This window comes from Eumetopias jubatus, unplaced genomic scaffold (genome assembly GCF_037043125.1).
Source record: "Eumetopias jubatus isolate StellerSeaLion01/CBP00866 unplaced genomic scaffold, mEumJub1_p1.0 scaffold_2, whole genome shotgun sequence".
Taxonomy (NCBI): Eukaryota; Metazoa; Chordata; class Mammalia; order Carnivora; family Otariidae; genus Eumetopias; species Eumetopias jubatus.
Genome location: NW_028274808.1, coordinates 199,126,667 through 199,151,970, shown reverse-complemented (window position 1 = coordinate 199,151,970; position 25,304 = coordinate 199,126,667). Strand labels below are relative to the sequence as shown.

Sequence of the window (25,304 nt, the reverse complement as noted above, 5' to 3'; positions counted from 1 at the left end):
CCCTGAGAGATGTTCTAAGCAGCACGAACACCATGTCCAAGCATATGCCAAGGCAAGAAGCAGGGCGGCCATTCGGGCAACAGGAAGCCAGTGGGTTGGCAGAAGAGGGACTAGCCAGGACCCAGCTGGTCTGTGTATGATGCTAGGAAGCTGTTCTGTCTGTTAGGGAACGGGTCAGCGGGGTAGGGCTGTGAGCAGGCAGATGAGGCAGTCTGTTCTGCATATTTAAAAACAAGGATGGGCAGCTTCACAGGATAGACTGGAGGCTGCTGGGCCAAGCACAGGGGATTAGGGTGTCCACATAAGCGGCGGGGAGGCCCCTTGAGTGGTCTGAATGGCAGGACCATGTGTGAGCAGTTAGGGTTGCGTGGCGGGGACAGAATCAGGAATGACATGGGGATACTTCTGGCTCAGGTAGATGGAGGCACCTTTATTCGGAGATAAGGAAGGAACGGGGTGGTTCTCCGCGTGGAGTCGGGAACCTGGACATCCAGGCCTGGAGCTGGATGGATGGGCGGGGAGCAGAGTCCCTGCAGGTCCTCAGCTCCCAGATGCGAGTGGGTGACCTGAGACCTGGGACTTTCTGCCTGATAAACGTGCTCCTGAGCTTGCATGACTTTCTCCAAAGCGTGTGAGGCCCAAAGAAGGTGTGATTCTCTGGGTCCTTCCCCAGCTCTCTCTGGGTCCTCCTCCTCCCGTTTCCTGTCTCTGCCAAAGGCCGCAGGAGAGGGGAGAGAAAGAGCGAGCAGGTGGGCGAGCAGGTGGGCGAGGTGCTGTGTTGTACTGGGGCAGGAGGGGACCCAGAGGAGCCGCCAGGGTTGGAGAGAGCCAGGGCTAGGGGCCTGGGCCAGGGTTGGGTGGGCGGGGGGGCACCCTGGCATTCAGCAGGTGGTTAGGTCCCCTGGTGCAGGGACCGCTGGGGAGGGCATGGCCATCCAGGTCTTTCTGCGAGGCCGTGGCCTCCCGCTGGATGGACAGACTGCTCTCTGCCCTTGCTCCTGGCCAGTCCCCAGAGAGAGCAGTGGGCACTCCAGATATCAGGGAGGGGGCCCTGGCCCAGAAAACACTGTTGGCCCCTCATTGGAGAGACCACTCCCAGCTGTGAGAGTGGGGCACCCTTGGGCAAAGCCTACCACCATCTGGTGGGGGAATTTTAGCAAAATTCCCTGTGCCCCCTGTTTCCAGCAGGCTTGCCCCTTGGGACTGGACAGGGTGTGGCCTCTGATTTGTGGGCAGGGGCGCAAGCTAAGGCGACGCAATGTTCGTAGAAAGGAGCCAATGTTTCAGGGCCCCCTGTGCTCCCCTCCAAATCTGCCTTCTTGAGGCACCCCCACCCAGCTGGAAGCTCTCTTCCCTTCCTCAACCCAGGCCCGGGGGCTCCTCATAACCCTCTGTGTCCTTTCTCCTCTGTGGACTGTTAGCCCCTGGGGAGCAGGGTCCCGGGAGGATGCCCCCGTGTCTCCCTCACCTGCATGTGGCCGCTTCTCGGTGAGTGCTCCCCAGAGCACTGGGTGGAGCTGGGCCTTCCTGGAGCAGCACCGTCCTCCCTTCGTGGGACGCGGCATTGCTCCTGGTGGGGTGGAGGGGATGTCAGTGACCGCTGCTGACACAGGTAGCAACGGTGTCCACGAGATCACAGGATGGGCCAGCAGAGAGAGCGCCCGATCTGGGTGCTGGTCCACCAGCACTTGAATCCCAGCTTGTCACTTGCTGTGTGACTTTGGGCATAAGAGCAAAGTTGTCTGTGTTTAAAATGGCCTCATGTGTAAAAATGGGCACGATCCAGGCCTCCTGGCAGGAAGCATCTGGGCTTTGGGGCTCACATGTGAGCACTCCGGCAACCCGTCTCCTGAGCCTTGGGGGATAGCGCGGCAGAGCTTGCTTAGGTCCACAGGCCTGGTTGCGGTGAGCCCGTCTTGCTTACTTCTGGAAGCCTGGAGCTTGGGTCATCCTACGGCCTCCTGCTCACAGGCACTCAGAGCTGAAGGCAGTTCCAGCCTCCTCCTGGACCCAAACCCCTGCAGGGCCATGCGGCTGCCAAGTTCCTTATCCGGGCATTGGTGGAAGATGCGCCCAAGGAAGTGCCTTGCTGAGCAGTTGTCCACAGAGCATCCCTGGAGGCGGTGACGAGCTGCTTGTCCCCCCAGAGGCATCTGGGCCTCTCCTTGCATGTCCAGCAGATCCCCTAAACTCTGACCAGCCAGCCCAGAATAGCTACAGACCCAAGGAGACAGTGCTCAGAATGCCGAGCACAAGGCTACCACAGGTGGGCTTCTGAGAGGAGGCGGCAGGGGAGCCTGTCTGCACTGAGCACGGACGTGAGGATGGCTGGTGTCCAGCCCTTACAGGACTGATGGGACTCGCAATGGGCCAGCTGCTGCCTCGTCCCAGGTCCAGCAGACCTGCCTTCTCACCGTGCACACAGGCAGTGCACACTCTCACGGCCACCTGATGCCATCCGACATGCAGGTGCCCAGAACACGCCCACACCTGCAACCCGCACGGGGGCAGAGATGCTGGCGCAGATGGGTCCACCGGTGGCCGAAGCCAGAAGTCCTAGCTCTCGTCTTATCCTCTTCGTGAGCAGACGTTGACCTTGTAGGGGCCATTATTCTCGTGGGGCCTCAGCTTCCTTACCTGTAAAAGGAGGTCCTGTGTCATGCAGAGGCCTACGAGGGTCAGGTAAAGTGTCTACACGTGCAAAGGGACTTAAGCCAGTGGCTTTCAAACCTAGCTGCATGGGTGGGGGGGTGGGGGGGTCACTGGGACCTTTAAAGTCTACTGATGGCTCATCCCAGCCCCAGAGAGGCCAAGTGTGATGGGTCTACATGGCACCTGGGGGTGGCGGGGGGGGCAGATAATGGAGCCTCCTCTCTCCCTGCTCATCCCCACTAAGTATAACCCCACCCCACCCCCGAAACAGTAGAGCAGACACATCGCAGAAATCTCAAGGGTGGAAAGAGGAAGGTGGGCTGGCTAAGGACCCCAGGACCTGAGGAAAAACACAGGAGCCATGTCTCCCACCTCCCATGCAGTGGCACCAGGCGGCCAGGTTGGCATCTTCCTCCCCAAGCCTCACCGGCAGATATGAAGCAGGAGGCCTACTGGCATGGGCAGCCTGGAGGGTGGGCCTGGGAGACCCTCTCCACCGCAGCCGGTGTCTCCCACCCCCACCTCGGGGCACAGAGCAACCGGGGAAGCACGGACGAGGTTCCCGGACGAGGATGTTTAGGGCAGCCACCCGAACGATGCTTCAGCAAACAAATACCCAAAAATAAAGAAAGGAAATTTCAGCAAAGAAATAGACATTATCCGCCCCTCCCAAAAAAAGAGAATCAAATGGAAACTGTCGAACTGAAAGATAAAATAACCCAAATTAAAAAGTCACCGGATGGATTCAGAAACAGCGTAGCAGAATACGGCAGAGCGCTCAGCCATCTCATACCTGGAGCAGCAGAAATGATCCGGTCTGAGCGACAGACGGAAAACAGCAGGGAAAAGATGAACGGGGCCCCAGAGGTCTGTGGGGCAACATCTGTCGCGGTGGAGTCCTGGAAGGGGAGAAGAGAGTGGGCTGGAAAAAGCATTCAAAGACATGGCTAAACACTTCCCCAAAAGGTGACCAAAGACCTAAACTTACAGGTTCAGGAAACTGCGAGAACCCCAAACAGGACAAGTCCAAAGGAGTTCACGCCAAAACCAATTACGATGATACTGAACCGCTAAAATCTGAAGACAGAGGATGGCAGGTCTTGAGAGCATCCACAACAGAAGACAGACTCCCTGGAGCACAAGGCTGACTGGAGACAGCAGGTTTCCCTGTGGAAACCACGGGGCCAGCGGAAAGGGGGTGCTTTCCGTGTGCCGAAGGAAGGTTGCCATCAACACGAGTTCTGCACCGGGGCAGCCCATCCTGCGGGAATGAATGGGAAGTGAAGAAATTCTCAACACTAAGCATTTTTCACGAGTAGAGGTTGTTTAAAGAATCGCGGGCAGCAGGTGTCCAAGCAGAGAGGAGGACATGATAAGAGAAGCCTCGGGGCTTCGGAACGGAGAGGACATCGAAGAGGTAAAAGTGGGGCAAATATCATCGACTCTTCTCCTTTCCACGAGGTTATGAAATCCTGTCTGATGTTTGAAGCAGAATTTGTGACATTATGTGATGTGGGCGCTCAAGGTACGTAGAAGAGACACCCAGGACAACTGTCGCTGGAAAGTCAGGAGAACAGAGTGACCTCCGTGGGGCAGGGTCTGTGTGCTTCATGAGAAGCAGTCAGATGTGAAGCCCGCAGGTGGCAGCCTGAGCACGGGGCCCTGTGACAGCCATCTGGGTGACAACGTGCCTCCAGGCGCAGGACAGAGGTGAGGGTGCTGTTCTCGAGGCCCCAAACCTTCGTGTCCATCAGAATGTCCATCAGGACAGCTTGTCTATCACAGCTCATGGGACCCCAGCCCCGGAATCCAATGCAGCAGGTCGGGGGCGGGCCCTGAGAATTTGCCTCTTCTCTAACCAGTTCCCAATGAGCCTGATGCCGCTAGTTGGGGACCCCGCTTTGAGAACCACTGCTCCAGCATCTTTGTTCGATCAGGAGCTCCTGTGTCTCAGTGGAGGGTCCCTCAGGTCCTCAACCGCACAGCCTCACATCTCAGAGTGTGCCTGGCTCTGTGTGTGTAAATTAGGAGGGACCCCGGGACTGTGAATCAGGGGGCCTTGTCTGGCAGCCCGGGGCTGGGTGACCTTGGGCAGACCCCCCCGACTCGGGGCCTCGATTCCCCCTCTATAGAATGGGAGGCTTCAGAGAGGCTGGGAGGAACAGGGACGGCACAGTGGGTCTGGCCCCTCGCCCCGCTTCTGTGTCCAGCTCCCCTGCCTCCTTCTTTCATAGGTCAGAGTTTACATAAACTCTCGTGTGGCAAGAGGGTGCCTTTGTTAAAAGAAGTTTGAGAACCCTGACCTTGACGTGGCAAAAGGCCCTTTCTGACTCCCATCCAGGACCTTCCCGACAGGCCACATGGGGGCAGACATGTGCCCAGAATAGGTTTCCCGGGTCCACACGTGAGCCATGCAGAATGTCGTCTCCGTCCCCAGAGTTCGTGAGGACCCCCTGAGATGAAAGGCATCTGGATGAGCCTCTGTGGCTCAGAAGCGAGGCCCTCCTGGAAGGGGTGGGTGGGCAGTTCTGTGCGTGGCACCCACCTCACCTCTGGAGGTTTGGTGCTCGGTCGCATGGACGCGCACAGCCTTGTGAACACCAGGAGGGGTGATCCGCCACCCGCTGCGCCCTGACAGGCAGCCCGCTGCCTCCCGCGGTGGGTGCCAGCGTTTGGTGCTATGTGTTGTTGTCCGAGCTGCTGGGGGCCAGCCCGAGTGCTGGGAGCAAGGAGCCCTGGAGCTCCCTCCGGGGGAGGGGGCGTCCTGCCCCTCCGGGGGACTAGGCTCTGCCGCGTGTCCTCCCCCTGAGCCAGGAGGCCGTAGCAGAGAGCCTCTGCGCCACTCTCTCCAGACCTGTTGCTGAGGTTAACCGGGAGACCTCAAAGCCCGCGGCACGTGCAGGGCAGCCAGGGACGTGAGCGGTAGAGCTGGATCAGCTGCGGGATTCCCATGGTCTCAGACCAGACTTTTTTGTTTCAAGAGAAGCCAGAAATTAGGATCTTAATGTGAGATCCCCCAATGGCAAGTAGCTCAAGATCATTTTAAAAAATAAAAAATGGTTCCTATGCCACCTTTGGTTGGTGGCAGGCCCCCGTGTGCCGCCCCTGGCACAAGATGGCACAGCCCTACCCCCCCCCCCCACGGGGATTCCTTCCTGCCCCTGTCCCCAGCCCTCCGGGTCTGCCGAGTGAGGAGCTCGGCCGGGGTGACAGGTGATGCCAAGACCTGGGGCTGCTGGAGAACACAGGTGCCCAAGAGGGTGCCACGGTGTTCCCGGTGTCCTAGGCGGGCTCAGGGGCATCACGCCCTTGCCGGCTTCTTCCTCAGCCAGCACCCTGGGGATGGAGGTCATGACGGAGGCAGGGCGTGATCCTCGGGGGCCCTTCTGGGTCTCACGAGTTCAGCCCCTCCAGCCGGGGCCCGGCCTCTGTGCGTGCGTGACAGAGCTGTGATGTGTCTGTTTCAGGATTCCCCTATTCCAAATCTGACCCTCTCCCAGGACACGGAAAGAATGGCTTGGACCACCGGGTAGGTACTCGACCCCTCCCTGGCTCGCGGTATACTAACCATCACCCGCCGGGAGCCTGAGCGTGGTGCCTACAGCTTCTTGAGCTCACGGCCGGAAGGAGGGGCGCGGGGACCCTGCTCGCCCACCGCCTCTGCCTGCAGGCCCCTCCGCCCCCGCCCCAGGGGCTGTGCCGGTGCTTTTGCTGACCAGGGCCAGACCAGAACCGGGACCCCCTCCCTTCCTCCTGTCTAACCCCAGCCCCAGCTCCCATGGAGACCTCAGTGTGGTGGGGAGCGGGAGACAAGGGCCCACGCAGAGTATTCCGACCCCCTGAGGCCCCTTCTGACCCACATCCTTCTCCTGTGACCTGGAGCCTAATAAGGGGCTTAAAGGATTAGCTACTTGGTGAGCAACGTGAACCACGGATCCACTTCCTTCCTGGGGTACATCGGCCCCTCCCTGCCACTGCCCTCACGACTGTCACCACGAACGGTGCCGTTAACATCTATGGCTATTACTGTCACCCCTAGTGCTGCCACTTGCCCAGTAATTATTCCTGGATCCCACACTCCGTAGCTGGCTTTCTCTGGCTGCTCCCAGCTAAAGGCTGGTTGGACTTCCCCATCCTGACTTCCCAATCCGGGGCCATTGGAATTTGAACCCAGAGAGTTTGGCGCCTGACTTGTCCCCACGGAGGGGCTGGGCGACTTTCTGTCGCTGTTCCCACAGCTTCACTAGTCCCCAGTGAGGACCCCTGGGGTGGGGCGGGCGTGATGGCACCAGAGCCCCCCACCCCACAGCCCCAGGACACCCCCTCTCAGGCAGCCTCTCTGCTGTCTGAAACCGGGGCGCGTCGTTCCACTGGAGAAGGTGCTCAGAGGTTGAACCCCCCGTGTGTTGCACGGCAGGGGTCTCGGCAGTAAGTGTGTGATGCCCGGGACAGCCTTCTGCGGCCCCCCAGGGCACACCTCGCATCCGGGGGCCCGGCCGCAGGGACCCGTCTAAGAACAGGGATGAGGCAGGCGTTTTCTTGGCCTTGTTCATCTTCCTCGGGCCCTGTCCGACCTGCTGTTGTGTCCGTCCGGGGCCCGGGCACCTCTGCATGGTTTGACTCTAGTGAAGCCCCCTTCCCACTAATCGCACTTCCAGTTCTGGAATGGGCCGAGTCAGGGCACACATGCCGCATGCTTCTCTCGATTTTCTTCTACGGATTTCTGCGCCCTTCATCTTCAGTGGACAGCGGGCAGGCACGGGACGGGGGGCAGGAGGATGTCCACGGGACCCCCACAGCACCAGGAATTGTCAATCCTCGGGCTCAGGGTTAAGGGTCCTGAGGGGGGGGTGGGGAAACCGTCCAGAATGTTCTCTGCATACCTGGAACAGCTGTTCTGGGACTCAGGGGCCCCTGAGGGCGGCAGTGTTCCACCGCTCGAGCCAAGTCCTGGGACTGTCCCTCAATATGTGGAAGACAAGGGAGGAATGCTCAGCATTTCTAGCCTTGCTTCACTGGTGCCTGGGCCACGCATCCTCTGGGGAGATGCCCTCCTTGGTTCATGCTGGAATGACTTGGATCGATGCCCCCAGCACCTGCAGAGAAGACCACGGCCTCACACGCCCCACCCCCGAAAGAGCTGGGAACAGCTGATCCAGACATTTCCTCATGGACTCCGTCTCTACTCCTTCTCCCAGAACGAGTGAGAGCAGAAGCTAGAGCTGTACAGTCGAGAGCTGAGCCTCTGTGAATGTTTTTCCTGCGGGCCTCAAGGCGGGGGAGGCCTGTGCTTCCTGCAGATGCTGGGGGGTTGGCAAAGGGGCTGCATCCTCATGGGAAGATCTTCAGCTTTTCACGTTGCTTATGTGGGAGATTGGTGACTAGCACTGGAGACTTTGCTTTGGGGTTCTTTTTCCCTGCGAAGGTTCTTTCCCCCTGCGAAGGTTCTTTCCTGTTTTTTTCAGACTTTCTAAGACTTCTATGAAATTTTATGCCTATTTCTCAGTGGGAAGACCAGATAATTGAGCTTTTGAATGACCAGCCTTTTATGGTACGACCACGCTCAGCACGTGGACATGGTCACCCACCACTCTCCGTGGCCTACGGTGCTCACAAGCCACTTGTGAGATTGTTTTTCGTGTGTCTCCACTTCCAGAAAGGATGCTAGGTGGCCCGAAGTAAAAACACAGGTGTGCTGAGACTGGAAACCCACAAAGCCCAAATCACAAAGGAGCAGAAGAGGAAGCTCTAAAAGAAATCATATATCAGAATTATATCAGAAATAAGAGAACGTTGTATGAGCCAAACCGCTGAAGCTTAGCTCTGAGCTTCCTGGTAGCTAAGGCAAAGGGGCAGACATGACCCACTATGTAGTTCTCGTCTGATGGAAGGAAGATCAGTTCATCAGGGGAGAGAGCTTTCTAGTTCTTGCTTTGAGAGGGATTTGTCACAAGGGGCCACCACCCTGAGTCCCAGAGTTCGTTAAAATGTCCTTCTAACCAGCCTGCCACAGAGCCTACCCCTGGTAGATGCTCTCCTCTTATGGAATAAATAGGGGGGTGACCTCCTGTCACAGGCATTCCTGTGAATGAGGCAGCGTGGCTCCCAACGTGTGCCGCCTGGTCTGTTAGTAAGAGAACGACCACTGGCCACCAACAGAAAAACCCTGATGGCAAATATGGACAGACTGAATTCTCCTGCTGGAAGACAGAGGCTGCCAGATTATAGCAACAGCCACTAGTTTGTGATGACACACACCATCCAGCAGGTGTAGCATTCACACATGGAACTGCGCCAAGCAGCACGGCCGTGCCAGGGCCCCTGACAAGATACAAGATGGGAGGCAATTTGAATGTGGCATTTGGAATCCGACACGTGGATCTAGTGGACAAAAAATAATAAAAGACGTATGGAGCAATTAATAGTGCAAATAGTAAACCACCTACTAGGTACATGAGAAAAATCTGTATCTTTTGAATCAGGTTTTCACATGCCCATAAAGCATTTGCAAAAATGCCTATGTACAAGGAAACCCTTAATAAAGAAGTCTGATATTTTCCAACGGTAACTCTGGAAAGAACACGTGCCGCACTGAGCCCCGAGTTCAAATCCCAGCTCTGCCACCAGCCACCTGTATGTCTTCGGGCACGTCACTTACATTTCCTGAGTCTCTACTTCCTGTCTTTAAAAAAAGTTATCCTTACCTCTTAAGATCATTGTGAGGACCAATAACAGTCAAAACATGTGAAATCTTCTTGTAAGCTCTATAGAGTGGTTCCCCCAAGAGTAATTGTTCTAAAAGCAAGTTCCTACCCCTTCTTCCTTCCACAGTGGTGGCTACTAAGTGGCATATTCCAAAACAAGTCTTAGCAAGACAATAACAATGGGCCATGAACGGCCACAATTTCACCCCTACTACTGACAATTCCAGTGTCGTTTTAGAGAAGCAAAAGACATGGATTACAATGTTTACAGTTCTGTGTATTTGCTGTATGATCTTGGGCTCATTCCTTAACCTCTCTGAGCCTCGTCCGTAAAACCATGACGATGATGCCCACCTCCTAGGCTCACAGCAAATATTGCACAATGTGTCCGTAGGGTAGCTGACACCTAGTAAACTCCAAACCGATGGGAGAGGTAAATAATCTGTTGCTTTACAATTCTCCAGTGCCTCTGTTGAGAACTGCAAGGGAATCGGCCAGGGTTGGGCCTGTGGGGCTCCCCTGGCCACCCCACCTGTTAAGGAGTGACCCCAAGGCTCCCTCGCACCAGAGAGGTCTTGAAGATCTCAGGCACTTAGAGGACCAAGGCGGGGCTGGGCTGTTCTTCCCCTGCTCTGGACTGATCTGGTGCCCCCCTCTCCATTCCGAAGATGCCCTACCCTCTCTCCTGGGAGTCTCTGTCTGGCCTCAGAGACTGGCAGACCAGAGGAGGCTGGTTTTGCAGCTAGGAAAGGCGTCTCTAATGGCCCGAGGTGGCGGTGGTGGCCTGAGATGGAGTGGTCTGTGATGCAGGGCAGTGGGCACTAGGGGGAGGCATGTCTCTTCCACATCACCGACCGGCCCGGTGGGAGAAGGCGAGTAGAGGGCAGGTTTGCCTTGCCTTAAGCAGGAAGAGATTTCCAGACCAGACAGGTGCGCCTGGGGATGCTTCTCAGCGTCCTGAGAAAATGTCTCAAAAATTGTCCCTGCAAACCCCTAAGGAGAATTATTCTGTGACGGTCATGACGGTGGCGGTGAGGGCACCTGGCTCAGGGTCCCAGGGCTGAGACTAGGTGAGGTGAGTGAGGCACTTGCCAAAAGGCTCCACAATCAAAGTAAATAATGTTCTAATGCAATGTTTTTTTAAAGCCCAAGTCAATGCAAGAAAATTCGTGATGAACAAAACACCAAATATTTAAATAGAGACTGGCTCCAGCCCTCCACTTACGTACTTGCCCAACTCACCACCCTTGTCTCCCCTGTTTGGGATGAAGGACTTTGGGCTCGGGGCTCTCTGGCTCGTCCCTTGCCCACACACTCTCTGGAACTACACCTGTTCCGTGCATGTCGCCCCTCTACCGCAATAAGTAGTGCTGACCGTGCTTTCCCTGTCGCCCGAGCAGGGCAAGGCGCGACTCTCCCCTGGGACTGCAGGCCTCCCTTGAAACCCCTGCACGGGATCCCAGAAATGCCAGCCCAGAGCGCCGAGCCTGTGTCAGAGCAGGTGCTGGGCCTGCAGGAACCGTGTTCTTCCAGCGGCTCTGTGGACCACGGGCCGTGGCAGAGCTTGACTCGTGGTGTACATGCCAGGCGCAGGAGTGGGGGGTAGAGACACGGGGGCTCGGTGCCTGCTTTTGGGGCCCAGACCCTCCTGAGCGTTGTGTGGGGTGATTTTTTTCAGGCGGGCAGAAGGGAAGAGAATTCCCGGCATGGGTGGTGGAGATGCGCGGAGTCTGCTGATGACTGCCGTGGGAGTCGTCAAGGAGGGAGGGCAGGCACCCGACGGTGGCCCCTGTTCCCTTGAGTGTCCCACCTGAGGGTCATCCTCTGTTGCGGCCGCTTAGGCACGCGGGGCTCTGTCCAGGGGCTGTACGAACCAGCTCTCCTGGGCGCCTGGGGCCCATGGGGTCTGGAGGGGACCAGTGGTCCCCGCGGGCTGGCCTCTGCACCGGGCCGGGCTGTACCCCTAGGGGGCCACGGGGCACAGGGAGCAGGCATGCAGGAGCGGCTCGAAAGGCGGGCAGGAGAGCTGGGCCAGGCAGCGTCCGCACCAGCCTGGAAGGCAGGGGGGAGGCACGCGAGCAAACCCGCCAAGTGTGTCCCAGCACGGCCCTTCCAGAGCCGAGGTGCCAGGGACTCTGGGGAGCCCACCTTCCTCCCCTCACCGCCCCCCCCCCCCGCCGGAGCCGGGCAAAACCAAGGCGCGACCACCCACCCCTGCAACCTGCCGCCTGCCGCCCTCTCTCTTTCTCTTCCAGAATGCCAATCTGGCCCCTTGTGGAGCAGACCCGGATGCCAGCTGGGGCACGCGAGGTACAAGACGCGGGGACCCCCTTGGGTCTCCGGCTGGGGCAGGGGTCTCTTACACATTTCCACAAGTCTCATTCTGGGACGGGCCCCTCCAGGGCCAGCTGGCGAAAGCTCCAAACATCGCGCAGTGGGGGGAGCGTGGGGGTGCTCGTGTCGGCTAGAGGAGCCGGTTACCTCCGTTCTTATGTTGCCTGAGGTGCTCCCTTCCCTTCATCCTTGGGAACAGCTGACCCTGTCCTGATTTGTTGGTCACTCTGGTTACTTGGGGAGAGACGTGTGTTGGAATAGCCATCCTGTACCAGGACTGAGGCCAACCCAATCACCCACGGTTACGTTTCGTGGCAACATAACGCCTCTGGGGTCTGAGTCGAATGAATTGGGGTCCCATCCTGCCTCACACCCCTCCTGGTCATGGGGGCCTCCTGGGCTTCGAACTAGGAAGGTTGCTTGCTGGGAGGCTGGTGTTCCTGGCGTGACTCCGGCCACATGGCAGGTGCCTGACCGGGGGTGGGGGGGCTCTGCTAGCTCTGAGCCCCTCCTGCGTGGGGTGTTCGCTCCCCCCTGTCACCCCGGATGGCGGGGAGCATGTTCTCATGGGCTGCTGGCTCACGCTGGGCCGTGGAGCACTGGGGGCTCGCAGCCAGCTCCCTCCACGTGGCTCTCCAAGTCATCAGGATGTCACGTGTGGCCCGCTGGGAAATTCGGGGGACCGAATCGCCCCTGTCGCCCAGGCCCCTTGCCAGGGTCTCCCTCCCAAGGCCAGCTTGCGGCCCAGGTCCTAGGGGTACTGCTTTCTGGGGGGTTCTGCTCACAGAGGCCCTCTGATCCATACGGGTCTATTTTCTGACATGACGATTTTAGTCTGGCAGAAAAGCCTTTTGAAAAGCAAGCATGTGGGGCTCAGGAATATAAAGGAGGAGCTACAGGCCAAGAAGGTGAGAGAGTAAGAGGCCGAGGGGTCAGAACCTGCACGGCTGTCAGTCTCTGCAATGCCCCCAAAACTGCCCTGGAAGGTCCGCTCCGCAGGTGGGTAAACTGAGGCAGGCCGCTTTCTCAGGGCGGCCCGGACCACCAGGGAGACAGTATCACGCCCGAGGAACGCAGCGCTGCGTCCGGCTCCCAGTCTGGCCTCCAGCCTCCTGACCATGCCTCCCGCTCTCGGGTTCCCTCTGGGGAATCTGCTCCCCGAGGACTAGCGCCCCGGTGCAGGCCGCCGGGGGTGGGGCGGGAGGTCCCCACCAATGCTTCCACCATTGGGCCACGTTCCCGTGCTTTCTAAACCGCCACGCGTGGCTTCTGCTCTCTCTCTTACAGAATACAAGGTAAGAGGGGCTGCCCGCTGCCACGCCGACCTCTGCCCGCCGCCATGCACCTGCCCAGGTTAAAAGTTCCTTTTGTTGTGGTTTCCTATGAAATGTGTGTGTCCGATGCTGGCGCAAGTATGTACCTCTCGTTGGCCTTCGGCTCAGCCCTTTGGTCCCGGCACACACCTGCTTCCTGGGGTCAACCTGCGGTTTCCTCTCCCCACAGATCTATCCTTATGACGCCCTCATTGTCACCAACCGAATTCGCGTCAAACTGCCCAAGGATGTGGACCGGACGCGGCTGGAGGTAGGAGGGCATTTCTGGGGGCGGGGTGCGCATTCCAGCTGCAAGGTCCTGGGCACACGCCCGTCCACAGTGTCAGCGCTCGGCACCCCTGAGTGTTCTCGCAGGGGGCGGGGGCGCCACCAGGCCCACGGCGGGCTCGGAGCCCAGGCCCCGCGTTGTTTCGAGGGTTGAGAACCGTGGGAGCGTGCCCAACACAGGTGGCTTTGCAGAGGGCTCTGCTCTGTGTGTCTGGCCAGGAAGGGCTCCGAGACAGCGCCAAGTTGGTGGTGCTTGTCCTTCCCCCGGGGACTGGTGTTGGGAAGTTGGTCACGATCCGTGGCCTCCCGTTTGGCCACATTTACACCAAGTGAGAATAATAAACTCATCTCTGGAGAGCACGTGTAGGCTTAAAAGGCCAACAGGATGTCAGCTCAGACTAGGTATTTGGATGATACTTGTTGACCGCAAGGACTTTGCTGAGCACTTGCTAGGAGACGTGGTCCCCATGGTTGATGTGCAGGACTTAATCCCCACAATCGTCCTACTGAGTAATCAATGTCCATGCACTAGATCTCACCTCCTGAGCCCTGTCACGGATGCTTCGCTGCCTTTTAATGACCGTTTTGCTGGGCGCTGCGGGGTCTGGAGGCTCCTGAAGGTCTAGGGCTGCCCTGCCCCGTCCGTGCCCCAGGACCGGGCACACGGGAGATGCGGGGAGCATCTGACACAGAGTATGTGTCCGGCCAGCGCCGGAGCCGCCAGACTGCCCACCTGGGAGGGAGCCGTAGGGGCCTGGACACGGCCAAGGGGCACCCAGCCAGCGTGGGAGGGCTGCCAGGAGAAGTTGGGAGGCCAGGTGCATCTGTACAGGATTGCCGCCTAAGACAGGATGGACAGAGGCCCTGGCGGAGCACTGGGGTGGAGGGAGGGGGGCTGGTCCACTGCGCAGCAAGAAACATGGGGCTGGCCTCTGAAGGAGGGATGGAACTCTCACCAGCCAAGAAGGGAGAGCATTGAAGGGTCTTCCAGGCCAAGCGACCCGCAAGTAAAGGCTTCGGGGTGGGGGGAAGCTGCAGGATGTGCCCTGGGCAAGAAGGGAGCCCTCACGGTGATGCTGGTCGGGTACCGACTTCCCTGCACTAGTTGGCCTTGATACGTGCGCCCTTCAGGTGAACATAACAGCTGCCTACTGTGTGGGTCACCGGGCCCCTCGCCCAGGTCCCGGGAGAGCATCCCTCGGCGGGGGGATAGTGGTGGCAGGGAAGGGCTTGGGGACACTGGTGTGGCCGCAGCCTTGCACGGAGACACATCCATGTTGACCCTTTCTGTTGCAAGTGATGGGTGCCTGACCCAAAGTGACTCAAGCAAAAAGGGGATCACCAGCTCATAGGGTTGATGGGTCCCCACAGGGGTGGCTCGGTTCTGCCTCAGGACCAGTTTCCTTCCCACCATCCTCTGTGTTTCGGCCTCATTGAGAGACAGATTTCTCCCTCACCCCTCCCAGGCTCAGAGTCTGCAGAAAAGAGATCCTGGGCGCCCGGTCTCTCTCTCTCTCTTTCTCTCTCTCAGAAGGCCTGGCCCTGCCTTATCTCCGCCTCTGGGTGGGTCCTCTGATCAGCCCTGAGTCAACCAGCTTGGCGGGGGACTGCAATGCCCATCTGGCCAGGTTTAGCTACAGGCACCCCTGGAGCCAAGGGACAGCTCGGAGCTCTGGGACCTGGGACCTGCAGGGAGCTAGGGTGCTGCGGCTGGGGGGGAGGGGGCAGCATGGCCCAGTGAGCCCACAGATGGCACAGTCAGGAAGTGCCGTGAACCCGCCAAATCCTGCCATCATCCCGGACACGAGGGCATCGTGCCCGGCAAAGGACCACAAAGGCGGAGGACACGCGAGCTCCTTGCTCAGGAGGCTGTCCGTTTAGCAGGACATTTGGATCTTACCCCACAGAAAAGGAAAGATGCTCTAAAAGTTCTGACCTGTTGGGATAAGCGCAGGTCGTCCGTAGGGTCGGGGGAGGCCGGGGCAGCCGAGGCCAGCTGGGAAGCAGGTGTGCGAGTCTAGGGGAGCAGGGGGCCCCTGGGGCCCAGCCCCAGGTGCAGCTCCTGGCACGTGGAGGTGGCCAGAGAGCACGTGTGCACACAGACGCCAGGAACCAGGAGGGCCGCCTCACACTTTGGGGGTACCTGCCATGGGGGAGTAGATAGGGTCTTGGGTGGCCTCTTCACGGGGCTCAGGTATGACAATCCCCACTTTCTCTGCAGGGGACGTGCTCTTGGGCTCCTGCTGAGTGAAGTCCTTGTTAATCATGTGGTCATGTCCCCAGCCTGGAGGGCTCCTATTTGCTGTGTGTCTTTGTTCCTTAAAAGGGCCAAGCCCTGTGGGCTGGTTGCTCTCAACCCAAGAGCTGAGCCCAGAACTAGATGCCTGGAGCTTCCGGCACAGCGGTGGCCCCGGGGCCAGGTTTCCCTCTTGGGACTGGGGTACCCTTTAAATGACACCCCCTTTTCTTTTTGCTAAATACCGAATGAAAGATGCAAAATAGTGGTTAATACCTCTAAATACTTGCTTTGAACAAACTCTTGAGGATTGGGTCATGGGTTTAATCATCCATTCTCCAAGAACACACCCAAGGGTGCGTCTCTGTAATCACTCCCCTCTCATCTCCGCCGAGCTGGGAGGCAAGCTGGGAATGTTACCAGCAGTGGGGCACGCCCCACATTCTTCGGGGCTCGGAGCTGGGAGGTGAGCCAGGAGTGGCCTAGGAGGGGCCAGCCGCATCCCAGCAGGACAGGAGGCCCCTGATGTTTTGATTTCAGGGAGAGAGCTTTATTTTTAATATCAAAACCATTTATAACTCTTGTAGAACTCCAGAAAAATGCAAAGAAGAACGCAAACATCACACGGAATTCCCCCACCAAGTCATAACTTCTGGTAGCACCGTGGTGGACATGATTCCGGAAATCTCTTTTTGCACAAATACCCAAGATCGCTGAATCTGATTTTTGATGTGTAGGTTCACACTGTTTAGGTAGTTTGATATCAGCTTTTTTATCATTTATTTATTTGAGAGAGAGAGAGAAAGAGCATGAGTGGGGGCGGGGAGCAGCACAGGGAGAGGGAGAAGCAGACTCCCTCCTGAGCAGGGAGCCTGATGCAGGACTCGATCCCAGGACCCAGAGATCATGACCTGAGCCGAAGGCGGACGCCTGACCAAATGAGCCACACAGGCCCCCTGATAATCAACTTTTTTTCGCTTAAGTTTGACATGAACACTTTCCATGCTAGTTAATATGGATCTGCTCATCCTTTTAATGGCTGTGCAGTGGTCCCACGTCCACACTTGGGAGGGTCCGAAAGGCCAAGCTGTGGAGTGGCAGACGTGGCTTCTGCTCGCGCCCCCCCCCCCCCCCCCCGCCGGCTGGACCTCAGTCACACGGCAAATCTCCATGCAAGGCAGGCTGGGCATGTTGTGTGGCCAGCAAGAGGAGAGGATGGATTTGGGTGGACAGCTGGTGAGCCCAGCTCATCTCTGTAGGGTCAGTCTCTGGAAGGAGGACTGCTCTGTCAAGTTCTCCACCCTTGCTCCCAGAATGCTTAGCTGACTCTGTCATTCATTTGCTGAGTATGTGCCAGGCACTGAATGGGGTCCTGGGATGCGTGATGAGCAAACACAGGCATGAGCTCTGCCCTCCCAGGCTCAGTCTGATGGGGGAGACAGAATCAATCATCTGATAGCCCGAACAAGTGTAATTATATACCAAGATAAGGGCTCTAAAGGGGAGGAACATGGGCCATTAAAAATGGGTAAAAGTTAACTGGGTGTAGTAAGTGTTGTGTTTACGTGTGTGTGCACACGTATATGCATGCGTGCGTGTGTGTGTGTGTGTGTGTGTGTGTGTGTGTGTGTGTGTGTGTGTGGTGAAGGAGGCCTACAGGGAGAGAATTCCAGGAAGAGCAGACTGCATATGCAAAGGCCCTGGGGCAGGAGGAAGCCAGGGCTATTTGAGGAAGAACTTTAAGGAGGCTAAGGTGGCTGTACTTGAACAGGATGAAGATAAGAATGGGGCCAGACCATACAGGGCCCTGGGCCATGTGAAGCAGTTTGGATTTTAGTTTTAAGGACAACGGTTTTTAAATTGAGGGACTCCCTGATTAGGTTTGTAATTCAAAACACCAGTAAGGCTGTAACTGTGAGGCTCAGGTTGGCCGTGTGGATGCAGGGAGACTGTTTGGGAGGCCTCACTAACGGAGGGGCCTCATCCAGTCTGCTGGAGGCCTTAAGAGCAAAACTGGCCGCTTTCCTGGAAAGAAATTCTGCTTTGAAGTGTCAGAGAGGTGCAGGGAGTGGCCTCAGGATATTTGCTTCTGCCCAGGGACAGTTAGGTCTCCTTCTACTCCTGGAAACTCCTGGAAGCCGACCCTCGACCCTCGGAGGATAACCACCAAATGCAGGAAGGGCCAGAGCTCCTCCAATGCATGAGGCCCTCAGGTCCTGGGGGCAGGGCCCAGACCCTCTAAGACAGAGAGCCCTGGATCTCAGGGTCCTCCAGACTCATCTCCGGGGTTTGCTAGTGCTCAGGTCCGCGGGAAGGGAGTGTCCCCTTGCAGAGAAGTCTTGCGGTTTCTGGACCGCCCCCACCAGACCTTGAGTCTAAATGCACACCTGACTTTGCTCCAACAGTAAGAACCCAAGTCAGAAAGTGCCGGGGGGGGGGGGGGGGGTGTGTGGAAAGGACCCTGTGGTTAAGAATACTTCTTTTGTTTAAACCCATCCAACTGGTCCAGTGAGAATCTGATAGACTGATGGCAGCAGCTGAGTGTGTCCCCAGCGCATGGGCGTGGGTGCCTCTGAGAGACAGGGCTGCACGAGAATCCAGCGCTTCGGGGGCCCCCAGGTCTGAGCATGAGCAGTCCTCCCAGGCCAGGCCAAGTAGCAGGGATTGCAGGGGTGGAGGTTGGGGAGGGAGGAGGGAAGCACACGGGAGAGTAGGGTAGGCTGGTAGAAGCAGAGCACATGGAGAAGGGAGGAAGCTGGGGGGCAGTATGACAGGAACATGGGAGCAGAGATTTGGATTCGGGGGTACACGTGGCCAACAGAGATTGTCCCTGGGGGAGGGTGAGAGACCAAGCTGAACAGGCAGGCCCGTGCCCACCCTCATGGAGTTGGGAGCCAGATGAGGTCAGCAGTGACCAGATCAGCAAGGGCCTGATTGGCTAGGGCAACCCAGGAGGGCCCCCTGGAGGAGAGGACATTTGAGCTGGGACCTAGGATGAAGAGGAGACTTTGAAGTGAGGGAAAGAGCATTGCAGGCCTTGGGGGTGGCAAAGAGCCTGGCATATTCTAGAACCCACCACGGAGCAGAGTGCTGGTGGGAGAGGTGGGCAAGAACACATGATTGTGATGCAGGGCCTCAAACCACCTGACAGCAACGTCACTCCACCTGGCAGAGCCTGCATCCCCTCCCTACCGCATGGGCTCTGGGAGAGCTCACGGGACTGCGGGTGGAGCGCTGCCAGCACCCCCCAGGGACAGACCAACACGCCACAAACCATGGTGGCCATTGTCATGACGACAGTAATGTCATCGTGATGATGGTGTTGGAATGACGATGCTGTCATGATGATGATGATGCTGTTGTGGCGATGGTGTTGTGCTGGTGATGTGATGACAATGATGTCATGATGACGATGATGTCATGATGACAAATGATGTCACGATGATGATGTCATAATAATGTTATGCTGACGGTGATGTCATGATGATGATGTCATGCTGACGGTGATGTCATGCTGATGGTGATGTCATGATAACGATGATGCTGTTGTGCCGATGGTGTCGTGCTGGTGATGTAATGACAATGATGTCATGACGATGATGATGTCATGACGATGATGTCATTGTGGCAGTGGTGTTGTAGTGACCACAATCCCATGATGACGATGATGTAATGATGATATCATTGCGCTGGTGATGTCGTGATGACGATGACGTCGTGAGGACAAATGATGTCATTGTGATGGTGATATCGCAGAGACCACGAGGCCACGATACGATGATGTCATTAGCAGCTCCCTCCTGCTAAGGGGCTGAAGCTTCAGAATGTGGGCCCCACTCAGTGGGACTCGCCTCTGCAGCAGGCCCCCCCCTCCTTGGAAGCTAAGCCACGTGAGCGAGCAGAACTGCACCATGGAGCCCAGTCCTCCAGAGAAAAGCAGCCCCTCGCTCGCCCAGGAGAGGCAGGCTGAGCAGGCCTGAGGCCTGGGCCCCCCCCCCCCGCCCCGGGCAGCCCACACCGGTGCGGGGCCCGGCAGTGCCTAGTGGGCCGGGTGGAAGGAGCCGTTGAGGGTTAGCCAGGCCCCTCCCAGGAGCACAGCTGAGCTCTGGGAGAAGTGAGGGGCCGCTGGAAGTGCCCCGCAGGGTGAAGGCCGGAGGAGGGTCAGGCTGGTCCCGGCAAGGTAGCCCAGCCCTGCCGTGGCAGCATAGCCCCGAGGGTGCTCCTTCACCACAGTTACTACCCTCCACGCTCTCGAGGTTGTGGATGGACACCGACCGCACCTGTAAGGAGAAACGTCCCGGGGCTTGTGCTGCTGGGCCTCTCTGTCCAACGTCACATTGGACATCACGTTGGCAGCTTGAAACGGGGGGTGGGGGGATGGTGGTGTGAGAAAGAGGCCGGGGGGCTTTGGGAGCCTGCAGTGAGGGTGCAGTCAGGAGAGGCTTCCTGGAGGAGCCGAGATCCATGGCCAGGTCTGAGCAGTGAGCGGGAGGGGCTGACATTCCAAGGTTAGGAGAGTGGATGAAGGCACAGCCCTGCTTATTCCCATTTTCCAGAATCGTAACTGAGGTCAGGTCACGCAGTGCAGCTGGACCGGGATGGAGCCGGGACCAGAATCCCGGTGGATCTGGCTCCTGGGCTGGAGGTCTTTGCACGATGCTGCCCCGGAGGGTCGTATGTCAGCAGACCCCCGGCAAAGCATGTAGGGCCCCTGCCATGTTGCAGAAATGGCCTCCTCCCCAGGGGCACATCGTGGGGAGCCCAGGGCACCCCAGGAGTGAGGCTGTGCCAGAATGAAGCCAAGCCACCCCTCTACAAAGGCGCCACCCCCTGGGCTTCCTCCCTGTTCATTCAGGAAGGAGCTTGGTCGTGCCTGACCTTGGCAGGCACCTGGGGGTCAGGCCAACTGCCTCCTGGGGAGCCTTCAGAAGCCAGGGCCAGGGGAATAGGCCCGGGCTCAGAAAGCTGGCTCCAACCACTGGGGTGAGCTGTGCCCCACGTGTCCTGCCTGCCACAGGGCACAGACTGAAGGAGGGTGCCTGAGTCTACCACATGACCTTGAGCGAGAGTATCTTGGAAGCCAGTTGGAACAGGGCCCTCAGCTCCTCCTCACCTAGGTGGTAGTGGAGACTCGGCGGGGCAAGCTCCAACACTTAGGACCACACAGCTAGAGCCAGGGTGGGGCCAGGGGCGTGGTGAACAGATACCCTGCCGGGCATCCCTCATCTGACCCTGGCCTGGCCCTGCAGGGTCCTCAGACAGCCAAATTCTGTTCCCGCTCTGCAGATGAGGATGGGGGCCCTGCTAGCCTCTAGGACTTCCCCTCACCCCAGCGTTCCCAAACCCAGCTACCATCATCGGCTGGGGGAGGCCTTGGCCGCTGAGCCTACAGTGGTAGGTTTCCGTGGGCGCAGATTGTCAGCTCCGACAAGCGCGCCGGGTTACTGCCAAGGCCTGCGGGGCTGGGAGCTCAGCCGGGCCCCCAGGTAGCTATATCCTCCCTGCTGTCTCCTAATCCCACCCTGTCTTCCCTGCCCTGCAGTGGGCTCCTGGGTGCAGCAGGAGCGCAGGACCGCATCGTCAGGGTTAAGAACACCCGCCTCAGGCTTCCCACATCCCATCCCCAGGTGGAGCTCTGTAACCCCCACAAGGAGCCAAAAAGGAGGGACTCCGCCTTGGATGTCTTTCAGGGCCCAGTCGGGCCTCCTACCCGAGGACGGGTCAGCCGCCTCTCGTGGCCCGGCTGTGTTCAGGCACTGGGGACAGGCTCCACACCAGCTCTCCCTACCCTGGTCTGCCTGCCTCTCTCCTGCCACCGCGTGTCCCCAGGGTGCAAGTCCTGAGGGTGCGCGTCTCTGTGGCCACGGGGCCCGGGCCCTGTGCGACTCTCCGATGAAGTTCCCAGGGCATCCTGGCCCCGAGGGTGCAGGTGAGCTTCATGGGACCTGCAGCGACAGGGCTCTGCGGCTCCACGTGCACCCCCGGGCTCCCCCAGCAGGCCCCCCAGCTGCCACGGTCCCCCTTGCCCTGGCTGGGGGGGCTCCCAGGCTTGAGCGCACAGTCACCCCTCGGCACCGTGTCCCCACCGCTGGGGCGCCGCGCCTCTCGCCTCGTCTCCCTCCTGCGTGTCCGCAGCCTGGCTACCCCCTCAAACAGCTCGGCGTGGGGATCCCTGCCTGCTCTGCAGGACCACTGTCCACTGAGGACAGCATGGAGAAGGGGGACGCCTGTCCCCGCACCAGCTTCGGGCTCCGGACGGTCCCTGGATCCGCTGCACGTCCGTCCATTCCCCCAGGGGCCCGTGTCCTCTGCCCGGCCAGGCCGCCCGTCGGTGCTGAGAGCAGTGGAAACAGTTTTCTTCTTATCCTCCCTTCTTCACCTCTCGATTGCCCCACAGTGATTGGGGAGGTTGTGATTTAGTGCCTGGAAAAGGGGTGATGTTGTCCGACGACAGTTCCGTGTCTCCGTGGACTGGCCGTGGACTCCTCAGCACACCCACGTCCACGCCGTGCGGATGGTTCATTTCTGGCGAGCGCCGGGTTCTCTTCCTGTGTGCAAGCTCAAGATGGCAGCGGGCGGCCGGCCCCTTCCTGGCAGAGACTCGCTTGATGAGGTGTTTGTGTTTGTGTGTGTGTCCGTGTGTCCGTGTGTCCGTGTGTGCGCACGTGGGTGCGCACGCGCATGCACGTATTGAGTACTCTGGGCCTGGATTCAACCAGGAGGGCCTTCGGTGACTCACACAAGACTGAGGGGTGTCCTGTGTTCCCTCCTCCGGATCATGCCAACAACCGGGCTCCAAAACCCACTGCCCGCCACGCAGATTTGGGGATTTTTGTGAAGGCATAAACAGTAGTGACGGGTGTCTATGCTTTTCATAGTTCACCAAATGTCTTCACCTCTGTTTCTCTCCGGACCATCACAAATTTTAGTATGAGTAGTTTTGTTTTAAAGCCAAGGAAACCACACTGCGGGAGGGTGGGGGGCAAGAATTGTTTCCTTTAATTGTAAAATTCCCATAAAATTCACCCTATTAGCCCCTTTACAGTCTAGAAACCAGTGGCCTTTAGCACATTCCCACATGGTGCAACCACCTCCTTGATCGAGTTCCGGAACATTTCCATGCCCCCGAAAGGAAACGCTGTCCCGTTGAGCAGTCACTCCCCGCCCCCGTCCGTCCCCAGCCCCTGACAGCCGCTTCTCCGTTCTCGGTCCCTGTGGACTGGCCTCTTGTGGATGCTTCGCAGAAACAGAACCACACGCTATGGGGCCCTTTGCGTCCAGGCTCCTTCACTGGCCCTCCTGTTGCACGCCTTGTCTGAGTCACTGTGTGCATTCAGGCCTTCGCTACTTCTCGTGGCTGGACGACACTCCACTGTGTGCACGGACCCCACTTAGGCAGCTCGGTTGTGTCCATGTTTTGGCCACCGTGAACAATGCTGCTCTGAACGTGGGCGCAGGTACCTGCTTGAGTCCTGTTCGGTCAGGCCCCTAACTGAGTCTCTTTGTCTAGGTTCGGTGCCATGTGCTGCAGCGCGGGAACAGCAGGGATGCAGAAGGAACGCAGGGGGAGCCGGCGGCCTCCTGGACGCCGAGCCCACCTCTGGACTGCCCAGCAGCATGGAGCTGGCCCGGCTGCGCGGGTTACAGCGTTGCTAACTGCTCCTCTCTGGCTTTCCCTGTTTGCAGAGGCACCTGTCGCCCGAGGATTTCCAGGAAGTATTTGGGATGAGCGTGGAAGAGTTTGACCGCCTGGCCCTCTGGAAAAGGAATGACCTCAAGAAGAAAGCCCTATTGTTTTGACGGCTGCTGGTGTTCGTGACCGTGCGCAGCAGCAGCAGAGCCCGGGACACCTGGCGAGAACCACGAAAACCCCTCCTATTGCACCTGGCTCTGGCTTCCCTGTGTCTGTGGGGGGCTGGCGGTGGGCCCCTGGAGAGGGCTGGGCTGGAGGCGGGGGCAGGAGGAGGTCCCAGAGCAGGTGCGACCTCTGTTTCTGCCAGCAATGCTCCCGCCCCTGGTTCAGAGCCCAGACGCCTTGCTTTGTGCTGTTCCTTCCCCGCTGTTGCTTGGCATCAGGGAGATGCTGCAAAATAGCTGTCCCAGGAGATCAAGGAACACTTACGCGACGTGCAGCCCACCTTCCTGACCCCTGTGCAGTGCCCCGAACCCCCGCCCCCTGCACTAGGCCCTGGGGGCACAGAGGTGCCTGGGACTCGGGATTGGAGGAGGTTTGTCAATGACAGACGCTGACACAATCATGGGTGGGTGGGCATCTGGCTCCCAGTGTCTGCTCACCTCCGCCCCACTTGCTCAGCCCTGGGGAGGCAAAGCCTTGCACCCAGACAGGCCAGGCCAGGGAGAGTGCCGCAGAGCACCCGGACTGCACGAAGTCAAGCGCGGGGTGCATGATTTTTGCATCTGCTTGTGACGAAGTCTGTTTTTAGGGATAAACGTCAGCCTGACAGGGTACCTTCGGCCAGGGCCCTCCATGCACTGCATTTTTCTTCCAAATCATCCCCTAGATGCCTAAATGATATCTTTAAAGTAACACAGAAGTTTTTATTTTATTAAGGAGCATAGCCTACTTAAACATAAGACGACATATATAGAGTTCCATTTTATGGTCCCGCGGAAGGGAGCGCCTCCAGCCTTATTCTCCACTGCTCAGATCTGTGTGTTTTTGCTTCTTGGTGTGTTCCTAACACCTAGGGCTCCTTGTCGGGTTTCTTTCCATTGTTTTTTTTTTTTTTTCTTTTTCACCTGTCACACAGGTGCCCTTAAGGGCAGCCCTTGCCCACGTAATGCCCACGTAATGCTCTTTGTAAGTATGTGTGAAGTGTAGCCACCACAGTCTGCCTCGCTGTTATTCTCCACGTCTTGGAGAGAGAACATCCTCTTCTGATGGCCAAAGCCCTGGAATGATGGATTTCCATGCGTCCAGCCTAATACCCAACGTAGCCCTTGGTGTGCCTGTCTTTCCCGCAGTGGAACGTAGCCCCCTGGGCTGAAGCCTTCTGCATGAGTGTGTGGTCCTGAGACAGGCACCTGGCCGCTGGGGAAGAAGGCGGGAGACGCCACCCTCTTCTGGCCTGCAAGGTCAGCACAGGGTCCTGCAGCAGAAGGCTGGCCAGGCCCCCTGCTGAAAGGCGTCCGTGTCTGTAATTAGGTGCGGTAGGGCTGGTGCCTGTCCCAGGAAACTTGTAATGTGGGTTGAGAGGTTTATGAATCACTGGGAAGGTGTCACCAAAGTCTGTTCCCCTGTGTTCTGTGGAGCTGTGTCTGTGTTCCTGGCCGTCCCGTCTGTGAGTCAGCATGACTCAGATCCTTCCAGCCCTACCACGCACCCCATTGCGCACCAGCTTCCCACCAGCCCGGCTCGGCAGGGAGGCGTGTTTCTAGCACCTAATGCACTTCCTTCCCTTTAGCAATCTGCGCCCCGAGCAACTGGAAACCCCCGGGTTTTTCATTAGTGCAATGTCCTGTCAGCTCCCAGGGGAGCCTGGAAAAATAAAGGACGGTGTACCCTAACTTGTGAAGGTGAAAGCCACTTCTCATTGACGTGTGTCATTTCTCAGTGCACGGGCCCCCTTCTGCTGATGGCACCTGGGGAGAGCATCCGCTGAAAGCAGCAGTGCTGGACGGTGCCCAGGGCAGGGGGTGCTGCTAGGGGCGGGACCCCCACCTGCATGGGGATACCATAGGACGCCCCTCTCTTGGGAGGCAGCAACTCAGGGGTACATCCCAGCCAGCACCACGCTCCAGTGGTAGAGAGGGGCA

General features: G+C 58.3%; 1 protein-coding gene across 1 annotated transcript in view; it reads left to right on the top strand.

The window, feature by feature from the left end:
- The window catches only part of ABLIM2 (actin binding LIM protein family member 2), a 146,453-nt gene extending 121,398 nt beyond the window's left edge, over positions 1-25,055 (top strand). Inside the window, exons 15-19 of the mRNA XM_088021245.1 lie at positions 6,120-6,181; positions 11,612-11,666; positions 12,978-12,985; positions 13,194-13,274; positions 23,214-25,055. Of these exons, the coding sequence (XP_087877371.1) occupies positions 6,120-6,181; positions 11,612-11,666; positions 12,978-12,985; positions 13,194-13,274; positions 23,214-23,327 (320 nt within the window). The 3' untranslated portion in view covers positions 23,328-25,055. The remainder of the gene's footprint in view (positions 1-6,119; positions 6,182-11,611; positions 11,667-12,977; positions 12,986-13,193; positions 13,275-23,213) is intronic.
- Positions 25,056-25,304: the final 249 nt, after the last annotated feature.